At 42.0% G+C, this 18,372-nt stretch overlaps 1 protein-coding gene across 1 annotated transcript in view; it reads right to left on the bottom strand.

Moving 5' to 3' along the window:
• The window catches only part of Mekk1 (mitogen-activated protein kinase kinase kinase 4), a 1,037,736-nt gene that overhangs the window by 815,367 nt on the left and 203,997 nt on the right, over nt 1-18,372 (bottom strand). Inside the window, exon 7 of the mRNA XM_071674802.1 lies at nt 1,549-2,369. Coding sequence (XP_071530903.1) covers nt 1,549-2,369 — 821 coding nt within the window. The remainder of the gene's footprint in view (nt 1-1,548; nt 2,370-18,372) is intronic.

Here is an 18,372-nt window from a genome sequence, read left to right as displayed (position 1 = left end):
AGCCCTGATCAGGGCCTATTTTCACTCTAGTCTTGCAGACAGATGATGCAAGATATGAAAGTTCTTCATTTAGTGAAGGAGAACCTTCATTAAATGAAGAAATGCTCTAAATGAATCCCAATCTTAAAGTGTGCCTTCACTGAGCAGAGGACAAGCACTCAATGTTCTTATTCATTCTTATTTCTTTTCATTTCACAAACATGGTAACTGCTACATCTATCAGATACTGAAACCAACAAGTAAAAATTTTCAGTAAACATTTTGAGTAATGGCTTTGTTCTTTAAAATCTGAAAGAAAAAAGATCATAATCAACTTTAATTTTTTTTTTTTTTTGCTTTGTCGCTGTCTCCCGCGTTTGCGAGGTAGCGCAAGGAAACAGACGAAAGAAATGGCCCAACCCACCCCCATACACATGTATATACATATGTCCACACACGCAAATATACATACCTACACAGCTTTCCATGGTTTACCCCAGACGCTTCACCTGCCCTGATTCAATCCACTGACAGCACTTCAACCCCGGTATTCCACATCGATCCAATTCACTCTATTCCTTGCACGCCTTTCACCCTCCTGCATGTTCAGGCCCCGATCACACAAAATCTTTTTCACTCCATCTTTCCACCTCCAATTTGGTCTCCCACTTCTCGTTCCCTCCACCTCCGACACATATATCCTCTTGGTCAATCTTTCCTCACTCATTCTCTCCATGTGCCCAAACCATTTCAGAACACCCTCTTCTGCTCTCTCAACCACACTCTTCTTATTCCCACACATCTCTCTTACCCTTACGTTACTTACTCGATCAAACCACCTCACACCACACATTGTCCTCAAACATCTCATTTCCAGCACATCCATCCTCCTGCGCACAACTCTATCCATAGCCCACGCCTAGCAACCATACAACATTGTTGGAACCACTATTCCTTCAAACATACCCATTTTTGCTTTCCGAGATAATGTTCTCGACTTCCACACATTCTTCAAGGCCCTCAGAATTTTCGCCCCCTCCCCCACCCTATGATCCACTTCCGCTTCCATGGTTCCATCCGCTGCCAGATCCACTCCCAGATATCTAAAACACTTTACTTCCTCCAGTTTTTCTCCATTCAAACTTACCTCCCAATTGACTTGACCCTCAACCCTACTGTACCTAATAACCTTGCTCTTATTCACATTTACTCTTAACTTTCTTCTTTCACACACTTTACCAAACTCAGTCACCAGCTTCTGCAGTTTCTCACATGAATCAGCCACCAGTGCTGTATCATCAGCGAACAACAACTGACTCACTTCCCAAGCTCTCTCATCCCCAACAGACTTCATACTTGCCCCTCTTTCCAAAACTCTTGCATTCACCTCCCTAACAACCCCATCCATAAACAAATTAAACAACCATGGAGACATCACACACCCCTCCCGCAAACCTACATTCACTGAGAACCAATCACTTTAATATATAAAAAAAATTTCAAATGCACCACCCTCCTATGGATGAAGGAAAGAGCATACAAAGTATTAAGTGATAGTAATAAATGTACCTGTAAGGATTGGCTTCCATGAAGATATCACTGAGGCAGCGACGTAACCCACCCACAGGAGGTGCTGAGGTATATCCAGGGGGCATTAGAAGGCCACTGTTTGTGCTAGCAGTAGTTTGACCTGAGTCTGTGGAGTTATTGGAATCAGAGGGATTAGAGCTAGCATCAGACTTATCTAAGTCTACAACAAAACGAACACTTGATAGTGACTTGGACATTTGGATGTCTGTTTCTTGCACAACTTCCTCAACTGGAGTTGCTATTGGCACACCAGAGTCATAACTTGATGCTGGAGTTGCACTGGTAAAGTAGGAACAAAATGTAGGCCATGGTATTGGGGTATTGGTCATGTTTCCAAGAAGTTTGCCAAGGACTTCAATTTTCATTCTTAATTGAACAGTTGTATTGTACCACACACATAAGGCCTTGTATCGATTAACAAATTCTGGCTGTTCCCATTCTGGGAAATGGAATGCCAATTTTCCTGTAGATGGAAACAAAGACTCTATATAATCTAGCTTCTTAAGTATCTCAGCAACCTGGATGAGTCCTTCTGTCTGTTTCTCCTGGCATCCTCTACACCAAATTGAGAGACAGCCACTACAGTCATCTTCCCCTCCTGCTACTCTACTCATACCCACACCATCAGTTGCATCTGGTGTGGTTACAGCAATACCCCCAATCCTAAGGTCTCCTGTACTCATTAGTTCATCCACAGTGGCTATCTTCATTTCTGAAATGTCCTCAACATCTTCCTGATGTTTTTCTTCCTTATTTGGGTCAAATTTGAAGTTTAAAATATCTTGGATGATATCCTGAACCTGAAAATGATTGCAACAGTAAATAAATACTTCAGTTAAAATGCTACAATTTTGTTTAGCTGTGCCCTACATCTAAAAACTGCTACAACATTAAATCAGTATTCAAATCTAGATTATCAGAAAATATACTATGAACCTGGAAATAAATGACAAAGCAAATTAACAGCAATATAATTTACCACATGCATGAAAAGATATCTAATCTATATATATCTATATCACTGATGCCCGTTTTGTTCAGGTACATCTTCAAAGGGGTGGTCATGGCAAAAGAGTCTCCATTACAGTAACGCTTCTTGGGCTTCACTGCCTCACTCTCAGCAGGCCACTGGTTGATGGCAACTCTAATGCAGGTCTCAAGATACCTGATGCAGACTAGGTAAAAACTGTGTTCATAAGTAATGTATACTGTGTCAGCAACCCCTTTCACATGATGGACAGAAATACAGAACACTGTGATTTCCTTTCAAATACCTAGTGAGTTAAGCAGTATTTTCCGCTATATTGCCACCTTGTATCTTCTGAGTTGTCAGCGATTTTGTGTAGCCACTCTTTATTTGTTGCAGACATCAAAAACTTATCAAATCATAATAGCGGCAGGGTAAATCCAGCAACTTTCCCGGAGATGATACAAAAATTGTACCTGTCCAGGCATTCTCATGGCTTATAATTGTATGTACTACCTTACCTTTCCTGTCCTGTGACCCCCTTATAAATGGGCACATACAACACTCAGGAAATTCACCACAACCATCAGGCAAGAATACAGGTCAAGTAGTGTGGTAATGTTACATATGATGAATACAGACTCAGCTGCATCTTAGGCATAAGGTGTCCTGTGATAAATTTAACTGATGTTTGTAATGTTGGAGAAATGGGTGGTATCTAGAAAGCAGACAAGCCAATGTAATTTGCACATACCCAGGGAGTGGTTTCAGATGAGAATATGTCTCAGAGAATAGTTTTTATGACTGGGTTTGGGGGAGGCAGTTGTAGAGTGTTTGTCAAGTTATTACACTGAATAAGTTTTGTCAATTTGGTGCTTGTTGTGGAAGGGGGAAAGGATCTGTGAGTATATGTCACTGCACTGTGCAGCAGTGATGGCTTTTTGAATTGCTGAAGTGGTTCCAAGCATATTCAAGCATGACTAAGCTGAAAACAGAAGACCCTTTACATAGGACTGAACAAGACATGTGCAAAAAAAAAAATGGAAATACATAGATAAAAATCTATGTAAAAAAAATCTGAGCTAAATCTGGTGCCTAACATTCATGTTCAGTTGTCTCTCTACTCAACAAACCAATAAATATGGCTACTAAAGTAACTTCTTTTTTCATATATTTATTTCATTTTGCTTTGTCGCTGTCTCCCGCGTTAGTGAGGTAGTGCAAGGAAACAGACGAAAGAATGGCCCAACCCACCCACATACACATGTATATAGATACACGTCCACACATGCAAATATATATACCTATACATCTCAACGTATACATATATATGCACAAACAGACATATACATATATACACATGTACATAATTCATACTGGCTGCCTTTATTCATTCCCATCGCCACCCCACCACACATGAAATAACAACCCCCTCCCCCCTCATGTGCGCGAGGTAGCGCTAGGAAAAGACAACAAAGGCCACATTCGTTCACACTCAGTCTCTAGCTGTCATGTAATAATACACAGAACCCACAGCTCCCTTCCCACATCCAGGCCCCACAGACTTTCCATGGTTTACCCCAGACACTTCACATGCCCTGGTTCAATCCATTGACAGCACGGTGACCCCGGTATACCACATCGTTCCAATTCACTCTATTCCTTGCACGCCTTTCACCCTCCTGCATGTTCAGGCCCGGATCACTCAAAATCTTTTTCACTCCATCTATCCACCTCCAATTTGGTCTCCCACTTCTCTCGTTCCCTCCACCTCCGACACATATATCCTCTTGGTCAATCTTTCCTCACTCATTCTCTCCATGTGAACAAACCATTTCAAAACACCCTCTTCTGCTCTCTCAACCACACTCTTTTTATTACCACAAATCTCTCTTACCCTATTACTACCTACTCGAGCAAACCACCTCGCACCACATATTGTCCTCAAACATCTCATTTCCAGCAAATCCACCCTCCTCCGCACAACTCTATCCATAGCCCATGCCTCGCAACCATACAACATTGTTGGAACAACTATTCCTTCAAACATACACATTTTTTCTTTCCGAGATAATGTTCTCGACTTTCACACATTTTTCAACGCTCCCAGAATTTTCGCCCCCTCCCCCACCCTATGATTCACTTCCGCTTCCATGGTTCCATCCGCTGCCAAATCCAGTCCTAGATATCTAAAACCCTTCAGTTCCTCCAGTTTTTCTCCATTCAAACTTACCTCCCAATTGACTTGACCCTCAACCCTACTGTACCTAATAGCCTTGCTCTTATCCACATTTACTCTCAACTTTCTTCTTTCACACACTTTACCAAACTCAGTCACCAGCTTCTGCAGTTTCTCACATGAATCAGCCACCAGCACTCTATCATCAGCGAACAACTGACTCGCTTCCCAAGCTCTTTCATTCACAACAGACTGCATACTTGCCCCTCTTTCCAAAACTCTTGCATGCACCTCCCTAACAACCCCATCCATAAACAAATTAAACAACCATGGAGATATCACACACCCCTGCCGCAAACCTACATTCACTGAGAACCAATCACTTTCCTCTCTTTCTACACGTACACATGCCTTACATCCTCAATAAAAACTTTTCACTGCTTCTAACAACTTGCATCCCACACCATATATTCTTAATACCTTCCATACAGCATCTCTATCAACTCTTATCATATGCCTTCTCCAGATCCATAAATGCTACATAAAAATCCATTTGCTTTTCTAAGTATTTCTCACACACATTCTTCAAAGCAAACACCTGATCCACACATCCTCTACCACTTCTGAAACCAGACTAACAACAAACTTATACCTCTGTGATTTGAGCACTCACCTTTGTCCCCTTTGCCTTTGTACAATGGCACTATACAAGCATTCCACCAATCCTCAGGCACCTCACCATGAGTCATACATACATTAAATAACTTTACCAACCAGTCAACAATACAGTCACCCCCTTTTTTAATAAATTCCACTGCAATACCATCCAAACCCGCTGCCTTGCTGGCTTTCATCTTCCGTAAAGCTTTTACTACCTCTTCTCTGTTTACCAATTCATTTTCCCTAACCCTCTCACTTTGCACACCACCTCGACCAAAACACCCTATATCTGCCACTCTATCATCAAACACATTCAACAAACCTTCAAAATACTCACTCCATCTCCTTCTCACATCATCACTACTAGTTATCACCTCCCTATTAGCCCCCTTCACTGATGTTCCCATTTGTTCCCTTGTCTTACGCACTTTATTTACCTCCTTCCAAAACATCTTTTTATTCTCCCTAAAATTTAATGATACTCTCTCACCCCAACTCTCATTTGCCCTCTTTTTCACCTCTTGCACTTTTCTCTTGACCTCCTGCCTCTTTCTTTTATACATCTTCCACTCATTTATTTCCTTGCAAAAATTGTCCAAATGCCTCTCTCTTCTCTTTCACTAATAATCTTACTTCTTCATCCCACCACTCACTACCCTTTCTAATCTGCCCACCTCCCACGCTTCTCATGCCACAAGCATCTTTTGCGCAAGCCATCACTGCTTCCCTAAATACATCCCATTCCTCCCCCACTCCCCTTACCTTCTTTGTTCTCACCTTTTTCCATTCTGTACTCAGTCTCTCCTGTACTTCTTCACACAAGTCTCCTTCCCAAGCTCACTTACTCTCATCACTCTCTTCACCCCAACATTCTCTCTTCTTTTCTGAAAACCTCTACAAATCGTGAAGATAATGATCAGACATCCCTCCACTTGCACCTCTCAGCACATTAACATCCAAAAGTCTCTCTTGCGCGCCTATCAATCTACACGCAATCCAATAACGCTCTCTGGCCATCTCTCCTTCTTACATACGTATACTTACGTATTTTTTTTTCTTTTTTTTTGCTTTGTCGCTGTCTCCCGCGTTTGCGAGGTAGCGCAAGGAAACAGACGAAAGAAATGGCCCAACCCACCCCCATACATACCTACACAGCTTTCCATGGTTTACCCCAGACGCTTCACCTGCCCCGATTCAATCCACTGACAGCACGTCAACCCCGGTATACCACATCGCTCCAATTCACTCTATTCCTTGCCCTCCTTTCACCCTCCTGCATGTTCAGGCCCCGATCACACAAAATCTTTTTCACTCCATCTTTCCACCTCCAATTTGGTCTCCCACTTCTCCTCGTTCCCTCCACCTCCGACACATATATCCTCTTGGTCAATCTTTCCTCACTCATTCTCTCCATGTGCCCAAACCATTTCAAAACACCCTCTTCTGCTCTCTCAACCACGCTCTTTTTATTTCCACACATCTCTCTTACCCTTACGTTACTTACTCGATCAAACCACCTCACACCACACATTGTCCTCAAACATCTCATTTCCAGCACATCCATCCTCCTGCGCACAACTCTATCCATAGCCAACGCCTCGCAACCATACAACATTGTTGGAACCACTATTCCTTCAAACATACCCATTTTTGCTTTCCGATATAATGTTCTCGACTTCCACACATTCTTCAAGGCTCCCAGAATTTTCACCCCCTCCCCCACCCTATGATCCACTTCCGCTTCCATGGTTCCATCCGCTGCCAGATCCACTTCCAGATATCTAAAACACTTCACTTCCTCCAGTTTTTCTCCATTCAAACTCACCTCCCAATTGACTTGACCCTCAACCCTACTGTACCTAATAACCTTGCTCTTATTCACATTTACTCTTAACTTTCTTCTTTCACACACTTTACCAAACTCAGTCACCAGCTTCTGCAGTTTCTCACATGAATCAGCCACCAGTACTGTATCATCAGCGAACAACAACTGACTCACTTCCCAAGCTCTCTCATCCCCAACAGACTTCATACTTGCCCCTCTTTCCAAAACTCTTGCATTCACCTCCCTAACAACCCCATCCATAAACAGATTAAACAACCATGGAGACATCACACACCCCTGCCGCAAACCTACATTCACTGAGAACCAATCACTTTCCTCTCTTCCTACATGTACACATGCCTTACATCCTCCATAAAAACTTTTCACTGCTTCTAACAACTTGCCTCCCACACCATACATTCTTAATACCTTCCACAGAGCATCTCTATCAACTCTATCATATGCCTTCTCCAGATCCATAAATGCTACATACAAATCCATTTGCTTTTCTAAGTATTTCTCACACACATTCTTCAAAGCAAACACCTGATCCACACATCCTCTACCACTTCTGAAACCACACTGCTCTTCCCCAATCTGATGCTCTGTACATGCCTTCACCCTCTCAATCAATACCCTCCCATATAATTTACCAGGAATACTCAACAAACTTATACCTCTGTAATTTGAGCACTCACTCTTATCCCCTTTGCCTTTGTACAATGGCACTATGCACGCATTCCGCCAATCCTCAGGCACCTCACCGTGAGTCATACATACATCAAATAACCTTACCAACCAGTCAACAATACAGTCACCCCCTTTTTTAATAAATTCCACTGCAATACCATCCAAACCTGCTGCCTTGCCGACTTTCATCTTCTGCAAAGCTTTTACTACCTCTTCTCTGTTTACCAACTCATTTTCCCTAACCCTCTCACTTTGCACACCACCTCGACCAAAACACCCTATATCTGCCACTCTATCATCAAACACATTCAACAAACCTTCAAAATACTCACTCCATCTCCTTCTCACATCACCACTACTTGTTATCACCTCCCCATTTGCGCCCTTCACTGAAGTTCCCATTTGCTCCCTTGTCTTACTCACTTTATTTACCTCCTTCCAGAACATCTTTTTATTCTCCCTAAAATTTAATGATACTCTCACTTATGTATATCTCTCTTTTTAAACCAGGTATTCCCAATCACTGAGTTTGGTAAAGTGTGTGGAAGAAGAAAGTTAAGAGTAAATGTGAATAAGAGCAAGATTATTAGGTACAGTAGGGTTGAGGGTCAAGTCAATTGGGAGGTGAGTTTGAATGGAGAAAAACTGGAGGAAGTGAAGTGTTTTAGATATCTGGAAGTGGATCTGGCAGCGGATGGAAACATGGAAGCGGAAGTGGATCATAGGGTGGGGGAGGGGGCGAAAATTCTGGGGGCCTTGAAGAATGTGTGGAAGTCGAGAACATTATCTCGGAAAGCAAAAATGGGTATGTTTGAAGGAATAGTGGTTCCAACAATGTTGTATGGTTGCGAGGCGTGGGCTATGGATAGAGTTGTGCGCAGGAGGATGGATGTGCTGGAAATGAGATGTTTGAGGACAATGTGTGGTGTGAGGTGGTTTGATCGAGTGAGTAACGTAAGGGTAAGAGAGATGTGTGGAAATAAAAAGAGCGTGGTTGAGAGAGCAGAAGAGGGTGTTTTGAAGTGGTTTGGGCACATGGAGAGAATGAGTGAGGAAAGATTGACCAAGAGGATATATGTGTCGGAGGTGGAGGGAACGAGGAGAAGAGGGAGACCAAATTGGAGGTGGAAAGATGGAGTGAAAAAGATTTTGTGTGATCGGGGCCTGAACATGCAGGAGGGTGAAAGGAGGGCAAGGAATAGAGTGAATTGGAGCGATGTGGTATACCGGGGTTGATGTGCTGTCAGTGGATTGAATCAAGGCATGTGAAGCGTCTGGGGTAAACCATGGAAAGCTGTGTAGGTATGTATATTTGCGTGTGTGGACGTATGTATATACATGTGTATGGGGGGGGGGTTGGGCCATTTCTTTCGTCTGTTTCCTTGCGCTACCTCGCAAACGCGGGAGACAGCGACAAAGTATAATAATAAAAATATAATTCCCAATCACCAGTCCTTTTCCAGCACATAAATCTACAAGCTCTTCATCATTTCCATTTACAACACTGAACACTCCATGTACACCAATTATTCCCTAAACTGCCACATTACTTACCTTTGCATTCAAATCACCCTTCACTATAACCCGGTCTCGTGCATCAAAACCACTAACACACTCATTCAGCTGCTCCCAAAACACTTGCCTCTCATGATCTTTCTTCTCATGCCCAGGTGCGTAAGCACCAATAATCACCCATCTCTCTCCATCAACTTTCAGTTTTACCCATATCAATCTAGAGTTTACTTTCTTACATTCTATCACATATTCCCACCACTCCTGTTTCAGGAGTAGTGCTATTCCTTCCCTTGCTCTTGTCCTCTCACTAACCCCTGATTTTACTCCCAAGACATTCCCAAACCACTCTTCCCCTTTACCCTTGAGCTTCATTTCATTCAGAGCCAAAACATCCAGGTTCCTTTCCTCAAACATACTTCCTATCTCTCCTTTTTTTTCATCTTGGTTACATCCACACACATTTAGACACCCCAATCCGAGCCTTCGAGGAGGATGAGCACTCCCCAAGTGACTCCTTCTTCTGTTTCCCCTTTTAGAAAGTTAAAATACAAGGAGGGGAGGGTTTCTAGCCCCCCGCTCCCATCCCCTTTAGTCGCCTTCTATGACACATGAGGAATGCGTAGGAAGTATTCTTTCTCCCCTATCCCCAGGGATAAAACCTTCTATAGATTGAAAAACATTTCTAAGGGTGGTGTCCTAAAAGCTTGAAGAATTTCTAGGATCCCAGGGGGTTTGAAATCTCTAATGCGCTGCCTTTGGTAAGAGTTAAATGCCTCTCATCCTTCACTAGTCATCTATTTAGTGCTAATGGCCTGCTTACTCAGCCTCACTAATCAAATACTAGTTGCTAAAAACTTGCCACACAATTTCAGAACAAGGATATCAACATGACAGTGGTCAACATCAATTAAGATAGGCAGGTTGAGAAACAACAGCCGGGATAATATTTTCTTAGGACATTACCCTTGAGAAAATATTTTTCATTCTTTAAAATTTACAGTATCCCACAAAGGATGAAGGTTAAAGAAAACTTTCAAAAAAAAGGATATGGCTAGGCAAAAAAAGTTAACTTTACCTTTTAACTGCACAATCCCAAAGAAATGACCCCATTCCCTGTGTGAAAACGATATCATCCATAAATAATATGAAGAATATACATATATACTGAATTTTTTTCACACAAGGAAAGAAGTGATTTCTTTAAGAACCATCCAGTTACAAGAGTTGGGGTGAATGAATAACAACACGCTTCAGGAAGATAACAAAATGTTTTGGAAGGAGGTTAATGATATGATAAAAACAAGAGAACAAATGGGAACATATGTGAAGGGGGCAAATGGGGAAGTGGTAACATGCAGAAATGGGGTAAAGAGGAGATGGAGTGAGTACTTTGCAAGTGTTATTAAACATGTTCAATGATACTGTGGCTGATGTGGGATGTTTTAGACATGGAGGTATACAAAATGGGAGTCATGAAATGTTGTTTGGAGGAAACCTTGCCAAAGATGAAGTGCAACAATGTGGATGAAGAGGATGGGATGGTATCTGAATTTCTTAAGAAAGGGAGTGATTGTGCTGATGATTGGTTATTTATTATTTTAAAAGTATACATGGCTTATGGTGAGGTGTCTGAATATTGGCAGAATGTCTGTATAGTGCCACTGTATAAAGACATGGGGACACAGAGGTGAATGTTCAACTTATAGATGTATAAGTCTGTTGAGTGCAGACAGTAAGTTGTATGAGAGAGTGGCAAATGAGGAGAATGTGGGATGCAGAGAGGATCAATGATGCTTCAGGAGTGGCAAAAGATGTGTGTATCAGGTGTTTGCTTTGGAAAGTTAGAGTGAGAAACACCTAAAGAAACAGGCAGACCTGCATGTGGCAATTATGGATCTTGAGAAAACATAGGATTGATAAAGTTGCTCTGTGGAATGTGTTGTGAATGGAAAGCTGCTAGAAGCAGAAGAGTTTTCATGAAGACAGTAAGGCATGCGTGCAACTAGGAAGAGACGAGGGTGAGTGGTTCCAACAGAGGGTGGATCAATGGCATGGATGAGTGTTGTTACCATGGCTGTGAAATATTTTATGGATGGGGTGGTAAGGGGATGAATGCAAGGTCCTGGAGAGAGGAAGAGGTATGCAGTCTGTTTGGGGTGGAGGCTATCATTTGCTGTTTGCTAATGACATAACACCGTCTGATGGAAGATTGGAGTGAAAACTGAAGAAGCTGGAGTATAAGTTTGAGTATGTAAAAGGAGAAAGTTGAGAGCAAATGAGAATAAAGCACAGCTTAGCAGTAAAAGAGAGACAGCATATTTGGGGGTGTCAGTGTGAATGTAGAAAACTTGAAAGAAGTGGTGTGTTTTAAATATCTGAGAGTGGATGTGGCAGCAAATGGACCCATGGGAGCCGAAGTGAGCCATAGGATGGGTGAAACGGGAAAAAAAGTCTTGCGCATATTGAGGAATGTGTGGAAAGAATGTTCAACGTGTTTAAAGACAAAGATGTGTATGTATGATGATATAGTAGTCCTGCTGGCGTTGTATGGATGCAAGGTGTGAGCCTTAGACAAAAATGTAAAGAAAAAGGTCGATGTGCTGGAAATGAGCTGTTTGTGGACAATATGTGGTATAAGGAGGGTTGATCAAATAAGAAATGATAGGGGAAGAGACAGGTTTAACAGTAAGAGGAATATGTAAATGAAAGATGAAGAGGGAGTGCTGTAATGGTTTGGACACATGAAATAGATGAGTGAGGAAATGATGACAATGATGGTATACATGTCAGAAGATGAGGGGACAATGAAGAGGGAGAAACCAAGGATGTGGAAACATGGAGTGAAAGATGCTATGAAGGTACAAGGCCTGAACATACAAGAGGGTGTGAGGTGTGCAAAGGGTAGAGCAATGTGGAGTGATGTGGTGTATAATTGATTACATGTATCAGTGGGCTGAACCAAGGAATATGAAGAGGTCAGGGGAAATCACGAAAAGGTTTGTGGGGCCTGGTTTTGAACAGGGGAAGAAGAGGTTGAAGGTATGAATGCTGCATATTTCTGAGACCATAGAAAAGTTATGGTTTTGTCAAACATAATTTCACACAAAAACAAGCACACCTACACACATCACACACCTTATGGTTTCTTTTCAGACGATTTCACACAATATATACTAATCATACTACACAGACATGCATTCTTTACATATCACTTATGTATTACTTGCGCAAGCAGAACCTTCCATGAATGAATAAAAAAAACCCATTCTTTTCGTATTTGACTACCATTTCCCACATTAGAAAGGCAGCACCAGGAAACAGATGAAGAAATGAAATTCAACTCACATATACATACATATACACGCACATACATACATATATTTTTTCATACTTGATCGACATTTTCCTGTGTTAGTGTGGTAGTGCCAGGAAAAAGACAGAAAAAAAGCATGTCCACTAACAAATACAAACACACACACACACACACAGATTAGAAAGGGTAGTGAGTGGTGGGATGAAGAAGTAAAGCTGTTAGTGAAAGAGAAGAGAGAGGGGGTTTGGAAGCTATTTACAATGAAGAAGTGCAAATAACTGGGAGATGTATAAGAGAAAGCAGCAGGAGGTCAAGTAGTGAAAAGTTTTATCAAGAGTGTTAGAAATAAGTTAGAGTAGGAAGAGAGGGGAGTGATTGGTTCCCAGTGAAGGTTGATCCGCAGCAGGGGTGTATGATGTCCCCATGCTTGTTTACTTAGTGTATGGATGGGGTGGTTAGGGAGGCATATGCAAGAGTTTTGGAGAGAGAGGTGAGTATGTAGTCTGTGGGGGATAAGAGAGCCTCGGAGGTGAGTCAGTTGTCATTTGCCGATCACACAGTACTGATTTCAATGAGAAACTGCAGAAGTTGGTGACTGTGTTTGGAAATGTGTGAAAGGAGAAAATCAAGAGTAAATGTGAATAGGAGCATGGTTATTAGGTTCCGCAGAGCTGAGAGACAAGTTAGTTGGGATGTGTAAGCTTGAATGGAGAAAAATTGGAGGAAGTGAAGTGTTTTAGATATTTAGGAGTGGACTTGGCAGTGAATGGAACCATGGAAGTAGAAGTGAGTCATAGGATGGAGGAGAATATGTGGAAAGAGAGAATGTCATCTTGGAGAGCAAAAATGGGTATGTTTGAAGGAATAATAGTTCCAACAATATCATATGGTTGCGAGGCATGGGCTATATATAGTGTTGTACAGAAGGGTGGACGTGTTGGAAATGAAATATTTGAGAACAATATGCGGTGTGTGGTGGTTTGATCCAGTAAGTAATGAAAGGGGAAGAGATGTGTGGTAGTAAAAAGAGTGTGCTTGATATAGCATAAGAGGGTGTCTTGAAATGGTTTGGATATATGGAGGGAATGAGTAAGAAAAGGTTGACAAAGAGGATATATGTATCAGAGGAAGAGGCCTGGGCTATAGATAGTGTTGTACATAAGGGTGGATGTGTTGGAAATGAAATGTTTGAGGACAGTATGTGGTGACAGGTGGTTTGATAAAGTAAGTAATGAAAGGGGAAGAGAAATGCGTAGTAATAAAAAAGAAATGTGGTTAAGATAGCATAAGAGGGTGTCTTGAAATGGTTTGAACATATGGAGAGAATGACTAAGGAAAGGATGACAAAGAGGATATATGTATCAGATAGGAAGAGGGAACAAGGAGAAGCAGAAGACCTAATTGGAGGTGGAAGGATGGAGTGAAAAAGATTTTGAGCAATCAGGGCCTGAACATGCAGGAGGGTCAGAGGCATGCAAGAAATAGAGTGAATTGGAATAATATAATATACCAAGGTCAATGCGCTGTCAATGGACTGAACCAAGGCATGTACAACATCTGAGGTAAAGCATAGGAAGGTATGTGGGGCCTGGATGTGGATAGGGAGTTGTGGTTTCAGTGCATTACATACAACAGAAAGAGACTGAGTGTGAGTGAATGTGGTCTTATTTTGTCTGTTTTCCTATCGCTACCTCACTGATGTAAGGGGTGGTGATGCTGTTTCCTGTGAGATGGGGTGGCACCGGAAATGGATGAAGGCAAGCGAGTATGGTTATATATATGCATATGGCTGTGTATGCGTATGTATATATATGTGTGTACATGAGTGGATAGGTAATTCTTTGTCTGTTTCTTGGCTCTACATCACTGACACGGGAAACGGTGATCAAATATAATAATGAAAATGAAATAATACAAATATTTCTATTCATTATTATACTTAACTGCCATCTCCTGCATTAGCAAGGTAGCACAAGGAAACAGATGAGGAATACATACACATGTATATCCATAAATGCCCACACACGCACATCTACATACATATACATTTCAATGTATGCATACATATACATACAGAGATATACATATATAAACATGTACATATCCATACTTGCTGCCTTCATCTATTTCCGTCGCCAACCCACCACACACAAAACAGCAACCCTCCCCCAGCAGGGCAGCGCCAGGAACAGACAAAAAAAAGCTACATTTGTTCACACTTTGTCTCTAGTTGTCATGTGTAATGCACCAATACCAAAGCTCCCTCTCCACATTCAGGCCGCACAGACCTTTCCATGGTTTACCCCAGATGCTTCACATGTCCTCATTCAATCCATTGACAGCACGTCAACCTGGGCATACCACACTGTTCCAATTCACTCTATTCCTTGCACGTCTTTCACCCTCTTGCATGTTCAGGCCCTGGCCACTAAAAATCCTTTTCACACCATCCTTCCACCTCCAATTCAGTCTTCCTGGGAATATGGAAGAAAGAATACTTCCCACATATTCCCTGCATGTCGTAGAAGGTGACTAAAAGGGGAGGGAGTGGGGGGCTGGAAATCCTCCCCTCTCGTTTCTAATTTTCCAAAAGAAGGAACAGAGAAGTGGACCGAGTGAGGATATTCCCTCAAAAGCTCAGTCCTTTGTTCTTAAGGCTACCTTGCTAATGTGGGAAATGGCAAACGATATGGAAAAACATAAGCATATAAAAAATATATATCTATTTATTTATTTATTCATTTTGCTTTGTTGCTGTCTCCCGCATTAGCGAGGTAGCGCAAGGAAACAGACGAAAGAATGGCCCAACCAACCCACATACACATGTATATACATACACGTCCACACACCCAAATATACATACCTATACATCTCTAACGTATACATATATATACACACACAGACATATACATATATACACATGTACATAAATTCATAGTCTGCCTTTATTCATTCCCATCGCCACCTCGCCAAACATGAAATAACAACCTCCTCCCCCCTCATGTGCGCGAGGTAGCGCTAGGAAAAGACAACAAAGGCCAGATTCGTTCACACTCAGTCTCTAGCTGTCATGTAATAATGCACCGAAACCACAGCTCCCTTTCCACATCCAGGCCCCACAGAACTTTCCATGGTTTACCCCAGATGCTTCACATGCCCTGGTTCAATCCATTGGCAGCACATCCACCCCGGTATACCACATCGTTCCAATTCACTCTATTCCTTGCACACCTTTCACCCTCCTGCATGTTCAGGCTCCGGTCACTCAAAATCTTTTTCACTCCATCTTTCCACCTCCAATTTGGTCTCCCACTTCTCCTCGTTCCCTCCACCTCTGACACATATATCCTCTTTGTCAATCTTTCCTCACTCATTCTCTCCATGTGACCAAACCATTTCAAAACACCCTCTTCTGCTCTCTCAACCATACTCTTTTTATTATCACACATCTCTCTTACCCTATTATTACTTACTCGATCAAACAATCTCACACCACATATTGTCCTTAAACATCTCATTTCCAGCAAATCCACCCTCCTCCGCACAACTCTAACCATAGCCCATGCCTCGCAACCATATAGCATTGTTGGAACCCTATTCCTTCAAACATACCCATTTTTGCTTTCGGAGATAATGTTCTTGACTTCCACACATTCTTCAACTCTCCCAGAATTTTCACCCCCTCCCCCACCATATGATTCACTTTCGCTTCCATGGTTCCATCCGCTGCCAAATCCACTCCCAGATATCTAAAACACTTCACTTCCTCCTGTCTTTCTCCACTCAAACTTACCTCCCAATTGACTTGATCCTCAACCCTACTGTACCTAATAACCTTGCTCTTATCCACATTTACTCTCAGCTTTCTTCTTTCACTTTACCAAACTCAGTCACCAGCTTCTGCAGTTTCTCACATGAATCTTCCACCAGCACTGTATCATCAGCGAACAACAACTGACTCACTTCCCAAGCTCTCTCATCCCCAACAGACTGCATACTTGCCCCTCTTTCCAAAACTCTTGCATTAACCTCCCTAACAACCCCATCCATAAACAAATTAAACAACCATGGAGATATCACACACCCCTGCCGCAAACCTACATTCACTGAGAACCAATCACTTTCCTCTTCCTACACGTACACATGCCTTACATCCTCGATAAAAACTTTTCACTGCTGCTAACAACTTGCCTCCCACACCATATATTCTTAATACCTTCCACAGAGCATTTCTATCAACTCTATCATATGCCTTCTCCAGATCCATAACTGCTACATACAAATCCACTTGCTTCTCTAAGTATTTCTCACATACATTCTTCAAAGCAAACACCTGATCCACACATCCTCTACCACTTTTGAAACCACACTGCTCTTCCCCAATCTCATGCTCTGTACATGCCTTCACCCTCTCAATCAATACCCTCCCATATAATTTACCAGGAATACTCAACAAACTTATACCTCTGTAATTTGAGCACTCACTTTTATCCCCTTTGCCTTTGTACAATGGCACTATGCAAGCATTCTGCCAATCCTCAGGCACCTCACCATGAGTCATGCATACATTAAGTAACCTTACCAACCAGTCAACAATACAGTCACCCCTTTTTTAATAAATTCCACTGCAATACCATCCAAACCCGCTGCCTTGCCAGCTTTCATCTTCTGCAAAGCTTTTACTACCTCTTCTCTGTTTACCAAATCATTTTCCCTAACCCTCTCACTTTACACACCACCTCGACCAAAACACCCTATATCTGCCACTCTATCATCAAACACATTCAAGAAACCTTCAAAATACTCACTCCATCTCCTCACATCACCACTACTTGTTATCACCTCCCAATTAGCCCCCTTCACTGAAGTTCCCATTTGTTCCCTTGTCTTACGCACTTTATTTACCTCCTTCTAAAACATCTTCTTATTTAATATCCTTTAAAAAATATATATGTATATATATCATTTTTCTATCATACTTAACTGCCGTCTTCCGCATTAGAGGCAGCACATGGAAGGACGAAAAAATGGCCCAACCCACCCACATACACATATATATACATAAACACCCACACACGCAATATACATACCTATACATTTCAACGTATACATAAACAGATATATAAATATATACGCATGTACATATTCATACTTGCTGCCTACATCTATTTCTGTCGCCACCCCACCGCATGATATAGCATCCCCCCCTTATATGGTAGCACTAGGAAAAGACAAAAAAGGCCACATTCATTCACACTCAGTCTCAAGCTGTCATGTGTAATGCACCAAAACCACAGCTCCCTTTCCATATCCAAAACTTTCCATGGTTCACCCAAGATGCTTCACATGCCCTTGTTCAACCCACAGACAGAACATCCATCCCGGAATACCACATAGTTCCAATTCACTTTATTCCATGCATGCCTTTCACCCTCCTGTATGTTCAGGCCCTGATCGCTTAAAATCTTTTTCACTCCATCCTTCCACCTCCAATTTGGTCTCCCACTTCACCTCGTTCCCTCTATCTCTGACACATATATCCTCTTTGTCAATCTTTCCTCACTCATTCTCTCCATGTGACCAAACCATTTCAACACACCTTCTGCTCTCTCAAGCATACTCTTTTTATTACCACACATCTCTCTTACCCTTTC

Source organism: Panulirus ornatus, chromosome 20, assembly GCF_036320965.1.
Source record: "Panulirus ornatus isolate Po-2019 chromosome 20, ASM3632096v1, whole genome shotgun sequence".
NCBI lineage: Eukaryota > Metazoa > Arthropoda > Malacostraca > Decapoda > Palinuridae > Panulirus > Panulirus ornatus.
Note: the sequence above shows the minus strand (reverse complement) of the source record. Positions and strands in the feature narration are given on the sequence as shown.